Here is a 23,959-nt window from a genome sequence, read left to right on the forward strand (position 1 = left end):
GAGCTCTCAAGGCCTCCCCAGCCCTGATCTCGCGAGGGGTGGCAGCAATTTAGGCACAGGTGAGACCTCTTGGTGTTGATACCAGACACCTTTTCATTCCTATTGGCATCTAGGCCTGCCCTGGCGAGAGGCTGGCCGACCTCACCTCCTGGGGCATTCCAGCCAAGAGTAGAGCATGGGTGGGGTCAGGCCTGTTGTTGCATCTGCCCTTTGGCCCCCACGTCCTGGGGCACTTTGGTGGAGTAGGCTGGGCCCCTTTGCTTTTGTTTCAAGCGCCAGACCACCAGGGCAGGAAGGTCTCTCCAGTTGAGAAAGTTGGGCATAGAGGGTGTCATGGCCTGAGAAGGTCCAGTAGACTTAACTCCATGTGCCAGACCTTGTACAGCTGGACAGACTGCAGCCCAGAGTGGGGAAGGGCGCACAACTCTGAGAGCACGGGGCTAGAGCTTGGAGCTGGGGTCCCCGATTCCTTCCTCGGTTCTCTGGCTACAAAGGAGAGCTGGCAGTCTGGCTTGTCCTCTGCTCTAACTGAACTGTGGGAGTTGCTGTCTTTAAGAAATCCATTGAAGAAGTAAAATTAGTGCCCACCTGCTCAGCCAGCTTTGTTGCCTGGCTTTTCTTCAGCCTAGAAAGCTCTTCTGGTCAGCTTTTATCTTTCTCCTGCCAACTGAGGAAACAGATGCCAGCCTCAAGAGCTTGGCTGCGTGCCAGTGTCCACCCCCTGGTTGTGTATGTGTATTTCGTGCAAGGTCTCCCCAGGAGCCACCAGGAAGTCCACTGACTGGTCATTCAGTCCCTGTTGCTCATGGTGGCTGCCCGGGTGTGGCCTCAGCCCAGTCTTTTTATTCCACCCACCCTCCACTCCCGGCCCAGCTCAGCATTTTTGGCTTAAGAAGACTCCCTCGGGGAGGGGACCCTCATATTCCAACCTTCTGGGGAACATCAGTTGACATATCCTTTTGCTGGGAAGCCCTGAAGACGAGGGGTATGTTTTAACGATACGCGGATTGGGCCCGGAGCTGGAAAGCTCAGGAGCTCCACCTCTTTTGTTCCTCTAACACTGGCTTTCTCATTTCCACTTATTTTCAGCTGGCAATTGGCTTGCATATAGTTCTGGCTGGCCACGGCCCTAACTCAGACTCATGGCATCCTAATTTTTTAGTTCCACTGGCAAATTCTCTGCTCATTTCTTAGCTCAAATTCCTGGTCCGTGGCCAGCCCAGGGATTGGCTGCCCTTGGATCACATGTCCACTTCAGTCCAGTCAGCCGTGTGAGGGTAGGTCACACGGATCAAAACGTAGCTGCCAAAGGGGCGCAAGGTACAGGGGAGAGGTCGGACGCCCTGGGAAGCCTGAGTTACCTAAGACAGGAACTAAGAGTTATGATTACCTTAGTCACCAATCAAGAATCGGGCATGAATGACATGGAAGATGTTACACAAAAGAAGAAAATTTTATTGTTGTCTCAGTCGCTATCCCTGGGTGAAGTGAAGGGCACAGCACGAGGCTGTGTTCACAGTGCAGCGCAGACCTTCGGGAAGCATGTTCCCCGACTGGCCTGCTCCGACTGACCCTAAGGCGGCAGCCTCCTAACTCCCCCCCCGGCCGTCTTACCGCTTGGACAGGCCATGCTTTCGGGACACCCAGCTTGGCGTCTGGGTCGGTTCCTCCCACGCGGACCACGTGAAATCGTTATTCAGGGGAACTTTGTCGGGTGTGAGGCAAAACAAAGAAGCAAACTGGCGAGTCTAAGCCCCCACGTGGGCTGTGTCCCTGGAACACTTGGGCCTGTCACACACCCCAGGAGGGAGCAGGGCGCAGCTGCAGCCACGGCTGCCGAACAGGCCGGGGCTCCCGCCCTGCGTGCGAGGGCAGGCCAGAGGCCGAGGGCTTCCTCCGGGGGCCCTGGTGAGCTCACACTCACCCCACGCTCACTGACCTCATCGGTCGGACGCTTGGCCGAGAGCCCGGGCAGCGTGAGGGGCTTCCTCCCAGAACAGGCCCTGGGCCACCTAGCCGAGGTGGGGGAAGGGTGACTTTCAGACCCAGGCCCCAGAAACCAGGAGGCACATACCGAGCTCTGAGATGCCAGAGGATTTTAAGAAAAAAGGTGGGAGGAGGGCAAGGGCGGTGGTAGTAGTGGTACTTTGCTATTTAAAGATAGAAAATGCAAGGAAGTGCAACTTTTCTCTCCATTTGTTCTTTGGCATTCCCATCAGAGAATTCCAGGAGGCATGCAGATGACATCATGTCTTACAACTGAGAAATCCCAATCATTCTGTGAAATGCAGTTCCTGCCTGTCCCATGTTTCCAATGGAAGCTGCTCTATATTTACGTGTTTAAAGCTGTTTTATGTTACATTTAAATGAGAGTTTAATAATCTTAAATATCTACCAAAAGTAGATTACAATGCATGAAGATCACATAAAATGAACTTCACCTCGAAGCATCACAAACGTTTGGAATAGAAAAAGACCAGGGATGGATATTATAAGAAATGTACAAAAGAAGTTTGCTTAAAAAAAAAAAAAAAAGTTTTAAAATTGATTCTTTCCCCCCTACATCCAAATAATTGTGGTCTAGGGAACCATCAGGGTAAAGGCTTCATAGGCTCATTCCTTTTGATAAGAATAAGTTCATACAGAACCGTATATCCAAGTGCGTGTGCAAGAGACACTCAGATGCATCACACACACAAGCACATACACCCACAGGGACAGACACACAGCTGAGTTTTTGTTGTTCTAGGCACTTCGTATCCATGTTAAGTCTGCCACATTCCCATTACATTTAATGAATTACTTCTTTGGAGGCAGGACATTTTCTTCAAAGAAGCCCTGGTTGACGACATTCCCTGCTGGGAAGTATCGGGCCACCACGAAGGAAGACCCGTCACTTGCAGATGCCTTCCCCACTCCCATCTTCTTTGTATTCTTCCACACCATGGCTGTGAAGTGTCCTGGAGGGGCAGAGGCAGGGGGAGAGGGAAACAGGTTAGTTAGCAGAATCTGGAGGAGGATGTTTCCAAGGATCCCCGAACCCCTGCACCGTCTTGTCGGGTTTGGGAAGCTTGAGCTTCACATACACCAGTCAGAGGCAGGAGACATAGAACATTCTGCCTGCCTGAGTTTCTGAGGCATCAGGTCCTCTCGATCAGCCACACAAGACCCTCCTCACCTCACCGTTTCCCGATGCCCAAAGGTTTCATGGTTTCCCAGAGATCACAGCAAAGCCGAGTGACCCCAACAGTTAGGATGCCACCCCACTGGCACCTGCCTCCCCCCTTCCCCCCCGACTGTATTCTTCAAGGTCACCCATGATCTCCATGTTTCTCCCCAAAGATCACTTTTTGTCTCTCTCTTACTTGACATCTCAGGAACATTTAATAGAGTCGACTGCTTCTCTTTTCGAAGTACCCCATCTTTTGGTTTCCATGATGCTGCCCTCTCTTGGCATTCCCATCTTACTGCCTTTTCCTCCTCTTCCATTTCGCTGGTAAATGTTGGAGGGGCCTGCCCTTCCCAAAGCTCAGTCCTGGGCTTGCTTTTCTTCACTTGCTGTACTCTTTAGGCAATTTCATCTTTCCCTGGCTCCCAAATTTATTTTCCTAGCCCAGATCTCTCCTCTGTGCTCCAGATACAACTACTTACTTGACATTTCTACTTGGATGGCAACCAGGCATGTAACCTATCCAAACCTCACTCTTGATTTTGGTTCCCCCGGAGTTACTGCTCTTCCTACCTTTCATTTCCATTAATGTTCCCTCTATGCACACAACCCTAGGGCTTGGTCTGTATTCCTCCTTCTCCCTCATTTCCCCCTCAACAACCCATCATTCAGTCCTGGAGACTCTAACTCCAAAATAGATCTTAAGTCCATCCACTCCCCAAACTTGGGTTCCAACCACAAACTTTCTCACTCGGACCACTGTAATAGCCCTTGACCGGTTCCCCAGCATCCACCTTTGCCTCCTTCAATTCACTTTCTCTAAAGGAGCCAGAGTAATCATTTTTAGACATAAGTCATATCTGTTTTCTTTCCCACTTAAAAACCCTTCAATTGCTTCCAGTTGCACCTCAGATGAAAGCGAATGCTCTGGCCCAGTGGCCTCCTTTCCATTCCTTGAACATGTCCGGTTATTTCCCACCATGGAACCCTTGCACACATTGGCCACTGTGTGGAATGCTCTCCTGATGGCCAACATCTTCCTATCCCTTAGGCCTCAGCCTGAATGTCACCTGTGCAGAGAAGTCTTTCACAATCACTTATTTCCTGAACACCTCCCTCCCAAGATCATCTTATCATACCCTGTTTTACCCCTCACAGCATTCTTACCATTTGCAATGTTACATGCATTTGATTTCTTGTTCATTTGCTTGGCTCCTTCACTAGGCTATGAGACTCACAGGGGCAGGAACCAAACTGTTTTGCTCACCAAATTATACTCAGTACCCTGGCACAGCCTGGCACAGGAAAAGTGTAAAATAAGACTTTGTTGCATGAATGAGTGGAATGAATGAGGGAATGACTAAAAAGGTATGCGGAAGAACCATCTTGGGCTTGGGTTCTACCCTCACTGCAAGTGCAGGCCTTCTACATTTTGCGCTCTTTGAGACATTGACAAGTTAGAGCCTCCTTCAATTCCCTCTGCTCTGAGCCAAACAGTCCAGTTCCTTCTCAAGCTACTGCCTGACCCTCCACACACTTCTGTGGTTTGCTAAGCTTCTCAGCGTCAGTGTCCCGCTGCTGAGGCCGCCCTCCCCTCACTCACTGCTTCTTTCAAACTTTTCATATAGCTTAGCTTCCAACTCCCCTTCCCCTTGGGGGTCAAAGAGTTGCCGTAATGTACTCTTTGCTCAATGACCATAAATTCTTCGTCTCCAAGGAGTAGAAGGCGGAAGCTGATCCTTCCCACCTTTACTGTTAAGGACTTACAGAGATCCTCTGACAGGTCAATATTGACTTCTGTAGCGCAGAATGGCATTCATTTGCTCAAACAACACTGAAGAGATTACGCTTCCTCCTTGAGGGGTGGGGACCACACCCGTCTTATTTTATTTTTTTAAGATTTTATTTATTTACTTGAGAGAAAGTGAGAGCAAGAGAGAGAGCACAGAGGGAGAGGGAGAAGCAGACGTCCCGCTGAGCAGACAGCCTGATTGCAGGGCTCGTTATCAGGACCCCAAGATCAGGACCGGAGCTGAAGGCAGACGCTTAATCGAATGAGCCACCCAGGTGCCCCCGACACCTGTCTTACTGACCACAATATCCCCAGTGTTTAGCACTGAGCTTGGCACATAGGACATGCTCGACAAATATCAGATGAAGAATGGAAGAGACAGAGGGAAGGAGGAAACTGAATCAGAAGTGGCTAAGTATCCCAGAGGGTAAGAAAGAAAGAGGGTAACCCTTTTACACCCATTTGGGTGGATTTTTTTTTTTTTAAAGAAGAAAATAACAAGTGTTGGTGAGGCTGTGCAGAAATTGGAACCCCTGTGCACTGCTGGTGGGAATGTGAAATGGCGCAGCCACTGTGGAAGACAGTATGGTGGTTCCTTAAAAAATGAAATACAGAATTACCATCTGATCCAGTAATTCCACTTCGAGGTATAAGCCCAAAAGAACTGAAAGCAGGGACTCAGATATTTGCACACCAATGTTTATAGCAGCATTATTTACAATAGCTAAAACGGGAAAAAAAACCCAAATGTCCACCAATGGATGAATGGAGAAACAAAATGTTATATATACACATACGATATTATTCAGCCTTAAAAAGGATGAAATTCTGATACATTCTACCTTGAGGTTGAACCTTGAGGACATTATGCTAAGGGAAATAAACCAGACACAAGAGGACAAATATTATATGACTCCACTTATATTAGATACCTAGAATCACCAAACTCATAGAGACAGAAAGTAGAATAGTGGTCACCAGAGCTTAGGGGTGGGGAGGGAGAGAGGGACGGATGGGGGTTATTGTTTAATGGGTTCAATTTGAGATGGCTGAAAAGTTCTGGAGATGGATAGGGAAGTGGTTGTACAACAATGTGAATGTACTTAATCTCACTGAACTGTGTTCTTAAAATGATTAATTTTTTTAAAGATTTTATTTATTTATTCACGAGAGACAGAGAGAGAGGCAGAGGGAGAGGCAGGCTCCCGGTAGAGCAGGGAGACTGATGTGGGACTCGTCCCTAAAAATGGTTAATTTTATGGTAAATATGTTTTACCAGAAAATGAAAGAAGAAAGGAAGGAAGGAAGGAAGGAAGGAAGGAGGCACCTGGGTGGCTCAGTCGGTTAAGCGTCTGCCTTCCCCTCAGGTCATGATCCCAGGGTCCTGGGATGGAGCCCCACATCGGGCTCCCTGCTCTACCGGGAGCCTGCTTCTCCCTCTCCCTCTGCCCCTCCCCCCTGCTTTGTGTGTGTGTGTGTGTGTGTGTGTGTGTGTGCGCGCACGCGCGCGCTCTCTCTCTCTCTCTCTCTCACAAATAAATAAATAAAATCTTTAAAAAAAGATTGTGTGTATTTTGCCCTACAGATGAACTCCATTTTTATAATTTTTAAATTTAGGTAATACTTTATTTTGTTGTCTATATCCATAAAAGATTTGAGGTTACCAAATTGTTTATAGAATACCAAACCATAAACAGTAATCAGTAGAACTGCTGTGATAAAATCAAAGCAAGAACTAAAGGAAAACAAACCCCAGGTATAATTAGGCATCTTTTCCACTTATCCTTAAACTTGTATTAACCACTGCCCACTAAACTCTGACTTTCACCTCAAAATAGAAGAGAAACATTTCTTGCCTATTCCCCCTTGGTCCTCCTACTTTTTGAGTCATAGCTCCAGGCTTTCCAGCAGCTTTGCGAGGTGTCGCCGCTTCCACAGGCTGTCTTTTCATTAAGGCTCAAGCCCTTTTCCACGTGAGCCTTTTCTCTCAAGAGAACTGGACACTTTGGCTATTGACCACCCACTCTCTCTGTTGCCCAGACAAGGAAGAACTGCCATTTATCCACTGGTTGCCAAGAAAATGATCACAGACACAAGGTGCCCATCAGCAGCTCGCATGCCTGTGGAAGCCTTTTCCAAACAGCTGAGACTAAGTGATTTTCCCTCAGGCCGGGGAGGTTTCTGTCCAGAGATAATTAAGTATGGGTATTTAGAGACAAGTTAAAGGACACGACTTCCTTAGCAACCATCAGATACACAGTGGTTTCTAACTAAATCACTGACACAAAACCTTTTTTTTTCCCTAAAGGGATCACATCCTCCTTTCCTGCAATCGACCCCAACTTCCTAGAATATACATTTGAAAAAACACATTTAATAAGTTACAGTATATCCTTGCAAGAGAATAATGATAATGTGCAACAGTAAGAAAGAATGACAAAGCTCTTTTTGTATTAACATGGAACAATCTCTAACAATCTGCTGGGTGAAGAAAGCAAGTGCAAAACAGATCATATACCAGGGTATAAAAAAAGTGGAAAAGAGAACATATTTACCTAACGCTGGTATAAGATCAGATCAATTCTAGGATGATACACAAGAAATGGGTGAAAGGGAAAGTGCTAGAGACCAGGAATGGAAGGACTTTTTACCTTACACAGTTTGCAGATTTCATATCATGTAAAAGTATTATTTACTCAGAATAAATGAACAAACCAACCTACTCATTATGTAATAAAGGGGGCACCTGGGTGGCTCAGTTGGTTAAGCGACTGCCTTCGGCTCAGGTCATGATCCTAGAGTCCCAGGATCAGTCCTGAATCGGGCTCCTTGCTCAGCAGGGAGTCTGCATCTCCCTCTGACCCTCCGCCCTCTCGTGCTCTCTCTCTCTCAAATAAATAAATAAATTAAAAAAAAAAAAAAAAGAATACAAAGGAACAGTTTCTCTCCGCTCAGCATGCAGCAGAGAACTGTGTCCTTCATCACAAGATGTGGACTCAGGGTGGGTGGGTGGGGATAGATTACAGGATATTTCAAAGGCTCTTTCCCAACAACACGGACTCGGGTCAGGGAATCCCTACACAATGGTGCGGCAAGAAGCAGCTCTGGGGGAGCCTGAGGCATGGGAAGGGTCTCGCAAGCTCTGATTCTAACACCACCCAAAGCTGGGCTCCTGTCTTAAGCTCAGGCTCCGTCTGTCCACATGCATTGCTCACTAGCGCCTGGGACAGCCTAGGGGCTAGTTGCTCTGGGGTTTTCCTCTTTAGGGGCAATGGGTTGGACAGGTGGTCCGTGATCATGGCAAGTCCCATCCCAGCTCTGACACTTGCAAGATTCCCACCTTGGAGCAGGAGCCATGGAAAAAGCATCGGATTGAGGATAGGAGATCTAAAAGAAGTCTCTTCCTCTTTCTGGGCTTCAGTTTCCTCCTCTGCAAAATGGGTAGAATAAAGCCCCACCTACAACTGGTGTTGTGAGGCTTACGTGGCTGGGAATGCGGACACTTTACAATTGCCAAGTGGCAGGCACACAGGAGCGACGCTAGTAACTTGCCCTGACACATGTCCAGGTGCTCGGGAGCCTTGCTCATGGGAAAAGCAAATCCAGAGGCTGTGAAATAAAATGTCTTCTGGACACTGTACTTTATGAAAAGAAGACAGGTTCTGTGTCTTCACAGAACCTTAATCACTGGGAGGAGGCTGTTCTTGTTCCCTCCCTCACTTCTCGAATTTAACTGCCACAGAACCATCGATTCATACTTAGGGCGCTGAGAGCAGCTTCCTTGGCCCGGGCCTGGAGAGCTGGGAGGAGAAATGCCCCAGCAGATGCCACCACCTCTGCCCCACAGTCCTGCCCACACTGTTGCAAGAACCCCTGCCCAAGAGGGGTGAGCAGCAAACCACAGGAAACAGTGACTGGCTCCGAGAGCATGTCACTTCCTGCTTCGGAAGAATCTTCCAGACGGTGAGAGGCCATAGGGGCTCCACCCAGGGGCGGGATGGGGTAGGGTAGCGTAGGGTAGGGGGTCGGCAGGGAACCCCCTTTTCAGTTTTCCTGGCGCCTTCTGGTCAGAGAAACTCTCAGCCCCTTCTAACCCATCCTGGGCCGCGAGTAGATCTGAGTCGGTTCTGAGGAAAGACAGGCAGGCGCCAGGTGAGAGAAGTCGGCTGAGGGGCAGGAGGGAGCCCAGAACTGAGAGTGGCTGCCTGGGGCTTCAGCCAGCTAAATGTTTACTGCTCACCCTGGAGGCCTCACAGAAAAGCTGGATGGTCCCAGGGCTGCCGAGGCCTGCAGCTCTTGCCTGCATCCACACACCAGCTCTCAGAATGTCCCCTAGAGGCTACTGCCTTGCTCCTCTCCCTCTGGGACAGGGAAGGATGGAGAGTCAACCCAAGTTCACACAACTAATAGTGCTGGAGCTAAGAGCAGCTATAGGCTGTCTGCACTCCAAGCTCATCTGAACCGCAAACTGGAGAGAAAAGGTGAAGGGGGAGGTTGGAGGTGTGGGGAGCATGTAGGAAGGATGCAGGGTATGGGGGGGGGGCGTTAAGACTAGAAGGAGAGAGTGAGCAGTGTGGCCCTTTTCCTGAAGAGAGGGCTTTAGAATATTCTGGTTGGTGGGAGCAGACTGGATTGGAGGGGACCAAGACTGGCAATAGGACGACCGGTTATAGGACCACTTCTGGGAGGAGCACTCAGGAACTTTTTAAAATCCACAGCCTCCTTTGGCACACTCTAGTCATGTGGAGAACTTGGAGCTGGTGGGGCAGGAATCCGTGGCTCACATGTTCTCGGACAGAGGGGTGTGTGTGTGTGTGTTGGGAGAAGTGATGGGGAAAGAGAGTATTGATCCCTTTGGGCGAAGTTGAACCAGAGAAATACGGAAGAGGTAAAATAGGAGGGAAATGATCGATTTTCAGAGGGTTAGTGCCTTTCCAAACTCAGACGCCCAATGGCAACCCTGCCCAGGCCCAGGCCACTGGGGTGACCCCCTCACTCACCAGTCCCGGAGGTGAAGCCAGGCTGCTGGAAGTTGTAGTTCTTGATTTCACTGTACCATCGATCAGCCACCTCCTTTCCTGTATGGAAAAGACACTGATTCAAACTCAGCAGCAAAATCAACCCACTTGCTACTCCTTCCATCTTCTCCCCTTAACCCCAAACCACCCACCCCACAGTTAGACGTCTGATAAAGCACCAATGAGCTGAAGCAGGGACTCCTGCCCATGAGTGTATCCAGGCTGAAGAGGGGGCCTTGCTGGGGACTGGGAAGAGCCTTGGCCTGGCGTTGGGGGACCTGCCCTGCCACTAACTTACTGTGGAATCCTGGGCAAGGCCTCCCCCTCTCTGGGCCTCTGTACAAGGGTTGAATGCAATGTCCTCCAAGGGCTTCTAATGATGCTCTGAGTTTTTGGGACACTCTGTCCTCATCCCACCCCAAGTATGTCTCCTGAAATATCCACAGGAGGAAAGGCAATTGGGCTGGTGGGTCCTCATTCTAAGCATCTGCTGGTCCAGCCGGTGCTGGAAGGCGAAAACCCACAGCATTTCCCTGGGAGCTGTTGATGTCAAGGCCACAGCAGGGAGCCTCCATCCCACAGCAGAAAGTCTCACTCTTAACTTCGATATACGATATACGATATATGTATGGATCAGCTGGGGTGCTTGTTGAAATGCAGATTCTGACTTCCTAGGTCAAAGTTGTCTGCACTGTTGTCATGCAGGCTCTGAGTCTGCATTTCTCACAAGCTCCCAGATGCTGCTGCTTCCCCGTGGACCACACTTTGAGAAGCAAGGCCTCAGAGAACAGAGGCTACACCCCGGCCTCCCCGGGGGAGCCCTGAAACGTGGCTGACACGCGGGGCCTGCCACAGACTGCATCAGTGTCTCTGGAGGAGAGACCCAGGCACTGGTCTTTTCTAAAAGTGCTGCAAAAGATCCCAATGTGTAGCCAGGGCGGGGACAAAGACAGCCTGCGGAGACAGAGATGGGGAAACCGGGGCCACAGAGGGTAGCGACCTGCTCAGGGCTCCACAGGGGGCCAACGCAAGGCTGGGACCCATCACCTCCACTGCCTGCTCGTCCCGTCCCTTCAGGGAGCCTCCTCCCCATCAGGGCCCACGGCCTGGGCCTGGAAAGGAGGCTGCAGGCTGCAGGCTCCCGCCTTCCTCAGGAGCATGCGCACACCTCTCCCGGAGGCCCGCTACTCTGGGGAAACCGAGAGGACTGCAGGCCTCCCCAAGGAACTCCCAGGAATGTCAGGCTCAGCGGGGGGGTGGGGGGCAGTCATCCTCCCGCTGGGGTCTGGAGAAGGCTTCAGAGGGCAAAGTAGCTCTCTCCAGCACTTTTTCCTAAAAAGCCACGGCAGCCCTGTCAGAGCCAGCTCAAGAATGTTTGGTCAGTGTGGCGGGATCACCATTCCAGGCTGCGACCTTGGATGGAGGGATTGTCTTCCTCATTTTTTTTTTTTCTAACATGAAAAAAGCTCAATTGCATTTTTCTGAGGATAAAAGTGAATGCACCAACACTTTAAAAAAGAAAGCAAAATGTGAAGAAAGTAAAACTGTGTCTGGGGATACTTGAGAGCCCACAGGGTCAGGCTGAAACTCTGCACGGAAAGGGCACAGAAATGATTTGCCTCCCCCGCCCCCATTCCTCAGCTGGGAGCTCTTCCGAAGGGGAGGGTCGGGCAGTCTGACTCATCTGTGTGTCCCTGGCACCCAGCGCAGGCCTGGCCCTGAGCCAGCCCTCTGAAACACTGTGGTGAGCTGCAGGCAGCCCCCGGGAGCACACACAGAGAGTTCTGGGGCCCCTTTCCCTTTCTGGGCCTGTGGCACCAAGGCTACACGGAGGAGGGTGCTGGGGCCTGAATACTGGAGGTCCTGGGCCCAGCTCAGGCGGAGGAGAGGGAGGCCGAGAAAGCAACCTACCTGTCTGATCGTAGGAGGCCCATGCCAGGTTCTCTCCGCACTGGCCACGACTGGACTCCGGGCTGTGCTTGAGGATCCTTGTGCTGGCCAGGGCCTCTGAATACCTGCCAGAGTCCATGTGCCTCCTCAGAGCGGGCCAGCCCAGGGAAGCCCCAGAGTGTGAGCCCTAACCTAGTGTGGCTGAGCTTCCTTCCCTGCCCCAGGCTAGCTGTGCAAATCAGGAGCATCACGCCAGCCTCTCTTCTGCGCCCCACAACAGCCCCATTTTACAGAGGAGCAAACCGAGGCTCGGAGGAAAAGGACCTGCCTCGGTAAGTGGCACAAGGGTTATTCAAGCCTGGCTGTATCTGCCCCCCAAACCTATGTCCTTCCGGCCACCCCACTGCCCCTCCGTGACAGTGGCAACAGCGCCATGAAGGGCCGGAGTCACCCCGGGGCTCTGGGGGACTCACTGCTGAGCCTCCCGGTTGAGCTTCTTGCAGAGCTTCAGTGGGGGGACGCCATGCTGCTGCCGGTACTCGTTGTGGGCCTTCAGGACCTCATTATTAAACTGCTTGGAAGCTGCAATAATTTCAAAATGGAGAAGGTCTCAGTGCAGAGAAAAGACCCACCAAGAAAGTATGATGCCGGCTTCAGAGTGACGCCCAGCTCAACCCTCAGGCCACATGGACAGGCTGCCGCGCCCCGTCGGCACCCCGGCCAACCGAGCAACCGTGACGCCCTGCTCCACACCCCTGATGGCAGCCTCCCCGTCTCTGCACATCTGCACCTCATGGATCACGTGGGGCCCTATGGACCACGTGAGGGATCTGGGGCTTTATCCAGGGCAATGGGAAGGGGCTGAATGGGCACAAGGGCTGAGATGAGATGTGTGTTTCTGGAAGACTCTGCTGGCCGTGAGGGGAGGCTGGGCCGCAGGTGCATAGAAGGTGCAGGGGGTTGGGGGCGCGACAGGGACGCCGGACCGCTGGAAAGAAATGTGTGGAGACTGGATAACTCAGACTGGACCTATGGGGTGTGGTGGGGGCTGGGAAGGGCTGGAGGTGGGAGCCCAGGGAGAACGGGCCCGGCTGTGGCGAGGGTGCCCGCGTTGTGCTGGGGAAACCAAAAGACTGGGACAGATAAAGAAGGGGACCAGGGGAGGACAGCACTGGGGAAGTGGAGTGAGGGGACAGGGTGGAAAAGAATGTGGTGGGGGTCGGGGGGGCAGCTGGGCCCAGGGATGCAGTGAGGGAAGAGGTGGAGCCTGTGCCCGACTGGGTCATGACTTCCAAGGGACAAGCTCAAGGAGGACGGAGTTGGGGAGAGAATAAGGGGCGGAGGCAAGGTCAACGGTGGACAGAAGTCACCCCAGTTTGGCTCTGGAATGGAGCCCCCTCCATCCCACACCCTTCATCCATCTCCCCACCACTCATCCATCCTCTCTTGGTTCATCATCCTTTGAGCAGCAGCCAGCCAGACACCCGTCACCCACCCATCAGTTCATCTGCTCTCTGAGCGCCGCCTCCACTCCGGCTCCTGGATTGTGCGAGAGCTCCAGAGACACAGCGACCTTGTCCTGCCCTCGGGGAGCTCACACACAGAAGGGAGACGGCCTTGTAACAGACACCGGCAGAGTGACAGGGCCCAGGTGCAGGGAGCATAGGTCAAGAGGAACTTGGAGAAAAGTAACCTACCATGGGCTGGGGGATCAGGAAGGTGGCCCCTGATCTGAGGCCCCAAAGTTGCCCAGACAGGAGCCAGTGAGGCTGATTGGGAAGGCACTGAGCACCAGCCATAGGACTCTGGGAGTCGGTGGCTTATGAGTAAGAGCCACGGCAGCCCTTACACCAAGCTAGTCTCATCTGGCAGGGGCCTGTCCTGAGGCTTGGCAGTGGGCAGTAAGGGTGCAACACGGAGGGTGAACAAAGTGCCACTCCTCCCCCGCCCCAGGTCACCAGCTGCCTTTCCTCTCCTCTGCTCTTTTCATTCACCCCAGAGGCTGAGATGACCCGATAGGGGGTCTTCCCCCTCCCTCAGCCGATTCCCCAGGTCTCCTGGGGCTTCGAATCAAATCCCACTGTGTCTCTGAGGAGATGCAGGAGAAGGAAGACCCGGGGCAGGGCCTACCCTCAGGGAGCTCTGGGCTAAATGCGGCCCAGCAGAGGTGAGGTGACTGCGGGCCACGCCCGTGGTGGGTGGCAGTTGAGCCGGCCCCAGGGGGTTCCAATCACGGTAAGAGTTAGGCCTCTGGGGCCCAGCGGGGCAGTTCAGTGAGGTCTGGTCACAGCAGTGTGGGCAGGGGGAGGCTGTGGCTCACAGGCACACATGGGGGACCCCGTGAAGGAAGGGGTGACGGCAGCTGCTTTCTTCCATCTTGTCACCAAGACAGAGGTGGAGCTGCAACCTGAACCCTTCAGGTCTTTGTGGTCAAGAGAGGGGCCAAACCCTTGTTGGTGTGAAAGATAAAGATTTCAGGTTTATGCGAGGGAGGAGGAAAAGGGAAGGTACTGATTACCGGGCAGTTTCAGATTTTCAGGATGGAAAAGCTCTGCGGTGTGTTGCACAGCGATGTGAATGTGCATAACACCACTGAACTGCCTACCCTGCAATGGTTATGATGGTCAACTTCATGTCCCGTGTTTTTTACCACAGTCATAAAAAAGATTTTGGATTGAGTATGTTAATGTGGTATTTGGGATAACGGAGTCACAGAGGTTCTTAAAGAATATCTCAGGGGCGCCTGAGTGGCTCAGTTGGTTAAGCGGCTGCCTTCGGCTCGGGTCATGATCCCAGGGTCCTGGGATCGAGTCCCATGATGGGCTCCCTGCTCAGCGAGGAACCTGCTTCTCCCTCTCCCTCAGTCTCCCGGCTTGTGCTCTCACTCTCTGTCAAATAAATAAATAAGATATTTCAAACAAAACAAAACAAAACAGAGTATCTCAGGTGGAAGCCATAGCGACTGGTAGGAACCAGAGGGGTTCTTGTTGATGAAACACAAAGGAGTCAGCAGGGTGGCTTGGCAGCTAGAACCCCACCAGCTCCTGGGCAAGGCACTGCTCGTCCTGTAGGAGCCAGTGACCAGCTGGAGCGCCCCACCCAGCCTGGCCCCCGCCTTGTCTGAGAGGCGGCGACCATCTGAAGTGTGTCCACAAGTGGTGACCAGGTGGAGAAGGGGCTGGAAATGGGTCTTATAAGGAATGGTGGCAAGTACTGGGTCTGTTCATCCTGGAGCTCAGACTTTGGAAGACGCAGAGGAGACCTCTGATGAATTCTGGGGCTCCAGAGGGCAAAGTCAGGGCCAATGGGTGGAAAGGGCAGGACGATAGATTTTAGCTCAGCCAAAGAAAGAACTTTCAATCAAAGCTTTCCAAAAAATGAAAGAGTGACCTCACAAGGTAATGAGCTCTCCAGCACTGGGGGAATACAAACAAGTGACTCTTCTCAAAAGGATTCAGGCATTGGAGGCCCATCGGATGACCTTCAAGTCCCTTCAATCCTGAGATCCCATAAGGTCCCATCAGGGTGGGGTGAGAGGAGACAAGTGCATGGCTACCCTCAGGCTTCCAAGGAGTTCAGAGCTCCACTAAGGAGATGGAGTGATCACAAGTGTATGTGTCTGGTGCAGGGCCAGGTGTGGGTGCACATGGTCAAGGTGGCAGCGGGTCCCCCATCTAAGGGACAGGCTTGGCGAGGCCCACACTAATGTCCCTGCCAGCTCCCATGTCCCTGCCAGGCCACAATGGGACACCACAGGAGGTGCATGGGACTGAGTGGCACGGGCAATGGGGACCACCAATGTACCGGGGAAGGCTCCCTGAAGGAGGCAGGGAGGAGGCAAAGGGGGCACAGAAAGAGCCAGGGCAGACCAGGGAGCTGGTGGATCCGGGGCTATGGGGAGGAGGGGGAGATCCAAGGAGTAGGTGGGTAGCTAAGGGGAAGCCAGTTTAAAGGCAGCTCTGAGTGCCGGGCTCAGGTCGCACTGGACCCAGTAGTGCTATGGGTCCTGCAGTCTTTTTGGCAGAGAGGGACATATAAGGCTACTAAAAACTAGGTCACTGCACTCCCAGAATGTGGGAAGTAAAAAGAAACAAAAGTGAAAGTTCCTGTGCCCAATCTAAGCTTGGTGCCCAGAAGCCAACGCTGGTTACTGTTGCCAGTGGGGCCAGTGTGCTGGGCCAGCGTTTCTAGGAAGGGGTCAGGAAGACTTTCTGATAGGGGAGCCTTCTCTCCCTACCCCCAGCCACACTTCTGAGGCTAGTCTCCACCCAGGTGGCTCCTCAGAGCAGGGCCTCAGCCTCCATGGGGGCAAGATATCACTTGTGAACACACCCAGCAAAACGCACACCTTATTCTGTAGAAAAACCCTAGAACACAGATAAACATAAAGATTAAAAGTCAAAGAAAACCCACCCATCCCCACATTAGGCAGGGAGAGCCCTCACAGCCACCCCACAAGGGGGGAGGGTAGGAATGATGTCCTTATTTTGTAGGAGGGTAAACTGAAGCTCAGAGAACGACAGGCTCGGGGTGCCAGCCCAGAATGAAAGAGGTCCTTTCTTCTGCTGACCAACCATCTCTAGGTGCCAGGCCTATACATGATCTTCTTTGCTTATTGTCACCTTTTGTGGGAGCCCCCACTACTGTACCTTTTTTATTGATAAGGAAACTGAGGCTCCAGAGGGAAGTAACCTGCCCAAGTTCCCACAAATGGTCCAGGGGTAGTAGACCCACGAAGAGGGAAACCCTGTCCTTAACCCCGTACTACCCCCAAGGCCCAGGACACAGAGGAAAGCACACAGAAGAGACAGTGGGGTCACCAGATCCAGGAGGAGGATCAGGTCCAGTGCGGTTGGGCCTGCCAGTCTCTGAGGAGGAGGAAGGAAGAGGAGAAAAGAACTTTCTCAAAAGCCTCCTCTGTGCCAAGCCCTTTATGGACAGACCTGTCTGAGGGGCCCCAGATGAAAATCAGGGGCTGCCGGGGACAGTTGTGGGGCTTAAGGTCAGAGCCACTGGAAGGTGGGAGGAGCTGTCTGGGCCTGGCTCCCTGTGGCTGAGGGACGGAGTCAGGGTGGGGCTGTCTCCACCACAGGAGGGGGCGATGAACTAGGATTGGGGCTCTTGAAGGTCCTCTGGGGCCCAGGCCTCTAACTGCCGGATAAGAACTCAGGTCCTGCCCCTCCTGCCTCTGGCTGTTGGCTGGGCTAGACTCCTCCCTCAGCGTTGGTCCTCTTCTGAGGCCTCCCTGGGCCCAGCATGACTCATTTCTCTGCCCTCTCCAAAATCCCCACCAAAGAGGCCCATCAGGAATCAGGGCGGAAATTGTGCACAGGCCCCTTCTGTCCCCTTAGCAAGAGGCTGGAAAGAGACCTGGTCCCATCTTTGGGGCAAAGCTGGTTTTGCTAATTTATCAGGAAGAAAAATTTTAAGTTGATTAAAAAAAAAAAAAAGGAATGAGTTCCAGACGGGTAGCCTGGGTAGCTCCTGCTCTTTCTGCCTGGGTTCCAGGAAATTCAAGAGGCAAATTCAAGAGGCAAATCCCAGCTCTGCCTTTTAATAGCTGTGTGATCTTGGACAAGTTGTTTAATCACTCTGTGCCTTTCTCCCATACATAAAATGGGGAGAATAGTTTCTACTTCACAGAGAGTTAAATGAATTAACTTACGAAAATGCTTTAGAGGGGCGCCTGGGTGGCTCAGTGTTAAGCGTCTGCCTTCGGCTCAGGTCATGATCCCAGGACCACAGGAATGGAGCCCCACATCGGGCTCCCTGCTCGGTGGGAAGCCTGCTTCTCCCCTCTCCCACTCCCCTGCTTGTGTTCCTGCTCTCACTATCTCTCTCTGTCAAATAAATAAATAAAATCTTTAAAAAAAAAATGCTTTAGAATAGTTCCAGAACACAGTGAAGAGTTCCTAAATGTCAACCATAATTATTATCGTCACTTTTGGGCAGAGACCCTTTGGCCTCTGGCCTTGGGAGAAACTGCTCTGTCAAAGCCTAGATTTTAGGGGCTCCTGGGTGGCTCAGTTGGTTGAGCCTCAGGTCCTGATCCCAGGGTCCCAGGATGGAGCTCCATGTTGGGGAGTCTGCTCAGCGGGGAGTCTGCTTCTACCTCTCCCTCTGCCCCTCCCCCAGGTTTGTGAGAGCTCTCGTTTGCTCTCTCTCAAATAAATAAAGAAAATCTTAAAACAAAACAAAACCTAGATTTTATTTTATTTTTTTTTAAAGATTTTATTTACTTATTTGACAGAGAGAGACACAGCGAGAGAGGGAACACAAGCAGGGGTAACGGGAGATGGAGAAGCAGGCTTCCCGCTGAGCAGGGAGCCTGATGCAGGGCTCGATCCCAGGACCTGGGATCATGACCTGAGCCGAAGGCAGACGCTTAATGACTGAGCCACCCAGGCGCCCCCAAAACCTAGATTTTAAAGCAAGCAGGGCTGCTGGTATTTAAATTGGTCTCAGACATGTGCAGGGTGAATGAGTCCATGAACAAATGAACGGAGCCCCCACACGGGCCTCGAGAAGGCACTAGAATGGGAGCCTTCTCATTACAGAGGAGGAAACTGTGGTTTTCGGTTGGATATGTGAATTGCCCAAGGTCACACAATGAGTCCACATTACAGCCAGATCTAAGAATGTCCCTCCCTTCGCCTTCTCCCCTCCCTCATATCTTGCACACTTTCACTTCACATACGTCTTCCTCTCCCTAAGGGCAAAAATGACGTACAATGAAGAGTTGCCCAATTGCCCACTTGGGAACAAGGATGTCCCAGAGCGCGGGCCCCAGGCTGCCCCTTCGCGGGCAGACAATAGTCCTTGCAGGGCTGAAGCAGCCAGGGAGAGCTAGCTCTGGCCTGCAGAGTGGCTGGGCATTCTCGGCCGGGCCTGCGGCCCCTCAGGCCTGCCACAGGCACCGGGCAAGTCCCTGCCTCTCGGCCCGCTGCTTCCCCACCTGTGTGAAGGAAGGATGGATGACATCTGTGGATTTCAAAGTAGCTTCAAAGCAGGAAACCCTTTCTTTGAACCACTTCCTCCCCCCTTCTTTTTTTCAATAAAATCAACACATGAAAATGGAACTGCTGGAATGATCTGGTCCACACAGCCTTCCCCGCAGAGATGTGAGAGCCCCCGCTCGGTAGGAAATTCCTGGGCTAGTCGGTCCCTAAAAGGCCTTCGGCTCTGCTGTCCTCTGGTGCTGGGACATGTGGGTAGTGGGACACTAAGATTCTTAGAGGTAACCACAGGCTGTGTAGAGGTCCCCACGGAGCTGGAATCCAGGGTGAGAGGCAGGTGGGGAGCAGGCGGCACGTGGTCATGTGGCAGAGGGAAAAGCACACAGCTGGGAAGGCAGAAACCCGGGTTCAAATCCCTATTTGTCCACTTACTGGTCAAGATATGAACTTGGGCAAGGTATTCAACCTCTATAAACCTACAAAATTGATTAATACCTGCCCTGTAGTGTTGTTAACAAATGTTGGTAACATGTATAAAATACCTAGCTTCAAGTCTGGCATGCACTAGGAGCTTAATAATTGGTAATCACTATTATTAGGGACCAGAGGCTTCTACAGAGCCCGAGGCCAGTGCTTTTCTTCTCTGCCCCCATCACACCTACTGCAAAATGAAGCCCAGCAGGGAGACCAGGGCTAGGAGCAGGTCCTGGGAATCTCAAAGCACTGGGCCAAGTGTCTTCTGGAATTTAAGCTGTCAGTTGTGTAATACTTTTTCAGCAATGCCCACAACCCCAGGAAGCTCTGACGTATATCTGAGGTTAAAAATTAAAAAGAGATTGGCCCCTATGCAGTGATGAGGAAACTGAGGCTCGGAAGAGGCAGGGGCTGACTCCTTGCCCTGGTCTTGCTGGAACCACATAAAGCCCCTGTGTGGGTAAATATCTGTGAGTGCTATGAGCACTGCAGCACAGATAACCTCTGGCTGGTGGCCTGGAACCTCAAGGCTGGGCCTGTGTTGAAGGCCCATGCGGCCTGGGTCACCTAGAAAAGTCACTTTCTCTTGGGGACCCTTAGGGGAGCCAGACACTGTCCTGGGGGCTCACAGTTTTTGGGAGAGCCAAGTGAAATGCATGTGCCTATGAGGGAGATAGGCCTGGACCAGCATTCTGGAAGGTCCCCGGGTATGTGTGGTGGGGGTGGGAATGGGGGGGGGACGCCTGCCTGAACCACCTCTTCCTGTCCTCTGCCACTGCCCTCCACCTCTGAGAGCAGCCTGACTGTGCATCTCTGGTCCTCCGAGTGTCACCACCAGCCTGCACCCAGACTCGCCCTGCTGGCCCTTCCCTCATGTTCACAGTAAGTCGGTCACCAAGGCTGTTTCTGGCTACCATCTCAAATATCCACCTCCTCGTCCTCTGCAGTCCTTAGATGCCTCTGTCATCTCTCTCCTGGGCAAATGCAATAGTCCTCCCCTGACCCCCACCTCCACTCTCCCCGTCTTAGCCACCCTCCACCCTGGCACAACTCGGGCTTTCAGATCAATGTCTTTCAGTGGCACCCGAGGTCCCATGGCTAAAGATCCTCCAGGAGGTTCAATGATCCCCTCTGCAGAGGAGATTTCTCCCTCCCCTGATCTCCGGCCACTCTCCACCTGTACCCGCCTTGTGGCTTGAATCACTTCCCACTTCTTACTGGAGCCTATCCACCCCCACCTCAATCAGCTTTAGGATTCCCTTCATGATCCAAATGAATACTCCTGAGGACAGAGGCCTGCCCGCCACAGCAGGGGGCCTGCAGCTTGGCACACAGCTAATAAATAGATGGGGGGAAGAGAGGGAAAGAGAAAAGGAAGGAAGAGGGGAGGGAGGGAGGATGGATGAACAGATAGAAGAATGGGCATATAGCTGAGTATTAGAAGTTCTGGAAAACTGTTTCTTAGGGAAGAAGCCAGAAACAACTGATACAAATGTAGCTTTAGAGAATTTGTGGATTTTCTCTTAAGGTACAGAGAAAGGAGTTGATTTCTCAAAATGCTTTTTCACATCTGCCATGCTCTTGCCTCATTACCGCCTATCACCCTGTTCTTGAACTACATGGCAACTCCTTATGTCACCTCTCCATACTGGAGAGCATATGGGCCACCCTCACTGTACAGATGGGGAAAATGAGGCACAGAGAAGGAAAGAGCCTTGTTCAAGATCACACAGCAAGTGATTAGCAGAGCCAGGGCTGAAAGCCAGACCTGTCACAGCAGGTCAGGATGAATGCCAGGGAAAGCCACTTAGTCTCAACACCAGTACCTCATGAGTCTGGATCTTGAGAAGAGATTCAAGGAGGGACCCAGCCTCACCCACCCAAGGATGACAGCCCCAACTTCCCATGAAGCAGGACTTCTGAACTCTGTTGGACAGCTGTTCATTGAGAGTGTCCTGTGAGGCAGGAACTATGCTGGGATAGACTCAGCCCCTGGCCCCCAGCAGTGAGGAGTCTGTGGGAAACAGGTCCACGGCTGGGGTAGTGTCCCAAGCTGACTGCTGGGAGGGCTGCAACAAAGACACAGAGGGGGCCGTCCCTGGGGGGGGGGGGGGGAAATCAGGGAGGGGAGCCCAGGCCAAGTTGAGCCTAGAAGGATGGAGAGGATTTGCAACCTCAGCGAAGTGGGAGAGGCAGAGAGGTGGTGGTGAGCGCTGGGAGAGGGAACCCAGGGGAAGGGACAAGCGTGCCAGCCTCCTAATAGCTGCGTGCAGGGGGAGGTAAGAGGTGACGATCAACTCCCAGGGGGCCCCATGCCCCACGGAAGAGTACGTACTCTTTAACCTGCCAACAATGGGATGAAAGATGTTAGAAAGTGACAGGACAGATCTGCATTTTAGAAAGCTCACCCGGACAGCCACAGTGGTGAGGATGGGCAACGACAGGTCAGACATAAAGGGAAAGCGCGACTCTGTACCCGGGTGGAGCCAGACTGAGCCTGGCACAAAGGGGGCGCTCAGGGGAGGAGGGACAACGACAGAAGAAAAGGATGCTCAGAGCTGTCCTTAGGAGGGTTGGTTGGGGAGAGCTGTTTTGTAGCAACAGATGCTGTCATAGTTTGGAGGCTTTTTCCAATTCTAACTCTGCTCCAGAAACAAAGCAAAAGCCACGCCTTGGCCGGACGCTGAGCGCTAATCCCATCAGCGCCTGGAAACCCTCCCTGACGCAATCTCTGGCTCGCAGACAGGGGGACCCTCCCTCGGTCTCGCCTTCCCTCCTTCTCTCCCGGTGGCCCGACGGCCACCCCGGCTTCCTGGCTGCCCCGGAAACTGCCGGCGCGGAGCCTCCGGGCGCTTCGCCTCGCACGCCTCTCCAGCCCGCACCCGGGTCCCGCAGCGCAGCCCGCGTCTTGACCCCGCGTGGCGGCGGCCGCCCCGCTCCCCCCGGCACCAGCCCGCCGCGGGGGAGGGTGAAGGCGGGGGTCCCGGAGCCGAGGCTCGCGAGCCCTCCCCGCACCCGCCCGGCCGGCCCGCGGGCTCACCTGACTTGCCCATGGCCCGCTCGGCGCGCTCCCCGGTTCCCGCCGCCGCCGCGCTGCGCTCTCTTGCCGGCCCCGCGCAGCTGGACCCCGGAGGAGGAGGCCGGGCGGCCGCAGCCCCTCCCCCGGCGCGGCCCGGCCCCCGCCTTATAAGGCAGCGGCAGCTGCCGGCGGAGGCGCCTGGGGCCACCCCGCCGGCTGCCCGGAGGAGGCGCCGCGCGCTCCGCTCTCCGCGCGCCTCCCGGTCCGACTCGGGAGAACTCGCCTCGCGAAGGGACCTCCTCGACTGGCCAGGGCTCTCCCGGTGTGGACTGGGAGTCCGGGACCTCCCGGATCTCAGCCCCGAACTGCCCCTCTCGGGACGGAATGGGGGTGCATAGGGAAGCCGCTAAGGCGCTGCGAGGACCGCGGTGCTTACTGTCGCGGCACGAGAGAGACAGTTCCAGCCCGCATCGCCAGGGGTCGGGGCTCTCCCCACTTCGGCCTGACCCCCGCAAACACCTCAGGCTCCGAGTGCACCGCCTTCTGCTCCCCAGTGACACTGGACTCCAGGGGCATCTCTGTCTTCTTCACAGGACATACCCTCCGGTGCCAATCAGGGTTGGAGTCCGGCTCACCCTCCTAACCTCGCCAACCCTGCGTGGGCCCTCCCAGGGAGGCTGCGGCAGCCCTGCTCTGACCTGGGGGCCTGTCCGTCCTTGGCTGTCAAACCAAGCCAAATCCCCCACCCCTGAAGTCTGGCTCCAGACCTGTCTCTTCAACCCCCTAACTTCATCCCATGCTCCAGTCAAACTAGACTTCTTGACATTCCCCAAACACACTCAGAGACTTCTTCCCTCTTCGCCTTTGCTGGGCCTGTTTCCTCAGCCTGGGTGCTGGCTCATCTCTGCCCATTCGAGTCCTACCTATCCCTCAGGGCCTTTGGGTCCCTTTAACTTCCAGAGGCTCTGACCTTTCTTGATATTGGGGGCTGTGGTCAGTACACACCTGGCAATGGGGAGACTTGGTCTCAGTCATGGCCCCACCCCTGGGTGAGAACAGAGCTCTTGCAGGAAGACACAGCCTGTGTCCCCTGCGTCACTCCCCAGCGTAACTCCTAAGTAAAGGAAGCTAAATTTAGGTAGGCCCTTTCAATAAATGGGCACTGAAGTGAACCGACTTGCTGATCAGAAGGGGAGAATTTGCAATATCACGGGCTTCAAATGTCCAGTAGGGCAATGGTACTCTCTACTTCCTCCCCCTATGTCAGACTTTCAAACTGTGGTAGAGTGTTAGAAAGAGCGGCCCACTCGGAATCAAAGGGAATTTTGGTGCTAGATGAAGATCCAACCCATTGTGTTCAAAGCCCTCTCCCATTTTGCCAAGAAATCCCCATTGAAATGACCAAATACACCCTGTTCCATATCACCTCTAGAATCTCTAGAAGGCTGTCTCCATTGTAAGGAAAACTTCAAGGCCATGAGTGGAGACAGCTGAGCACAATGGAGCCACTCACTGCCTGCTGAGAAGGACCACTGAGGTTCACTCCCATTTCACCCCCATACAGAGATGAGGGTGGGCTTGGAGGGGGTGGGGAGGACAAAATCCAAACTTTAGTGGCATCTTTGGAGTCTGTGTGGGGTG

General features: G+C 53.1%; 1 protein-coding gene across 2 annotated transcripts; it reads right to left on the reverse strand.

Annotated features, from left to right (window-relative positions):
• Positions 1-1,434: 1,434 nt before the first annotated feature.
• GLIPR2 (GLI pathogenesis related 2) lies at positions 1,435-22,436 on the reverse strand. Of its 2 annotated transcripts, XM_032396921.1 has the most exons (5): positions 22,340-22,432; positions 12,343-12,451; positions 11,891-11,994; positions 9,962-10,039; positions 1,435-2,960 (listed from the first exon to the last, which is right to left on the reverse strand). In XM_032396921.1, exons 1-5 carry the CDS (start codon positions 22,350-22,352, stop codon positions 2,800-2,802), a joined length of 465 nt encoding a protein of 154 aa, XP_032252812.1. In that variant the 5' UTR covers positions 22,353-22,432; the 3' UTR covers positions 1,435-2,799. The 2 variants fall into 2 exon arrangements, with proteins under 2 accessions (XP_032252812.1, XP_032252813.1); XM_032396922.1 differs by lacking the exons at positions 9,962-10,039; positions 11,891-11,994 and having other exon boundaries at positions 2,894-2,960; positions 22,340-22,436.
• Positions 22,437-23,959: the final 1,523 nt, after the last annotated feature.

The sequence above is a fragment of the Phoca vitulina genome, unplaced genomic scaffold (assembly GCF_004348235.1).
Source record: "Phoca vitulina isolate PV1807 unplaced genomic scaffold, GSC_HSeal_1.0 scaffold94, whole genome shotgun sequence".
Lineage (NCBI taxonomy): Eukaryota > Metazoa > Chordata > Mammalia > Carnivora > Phocidae > Phoca > Phoca vitulina.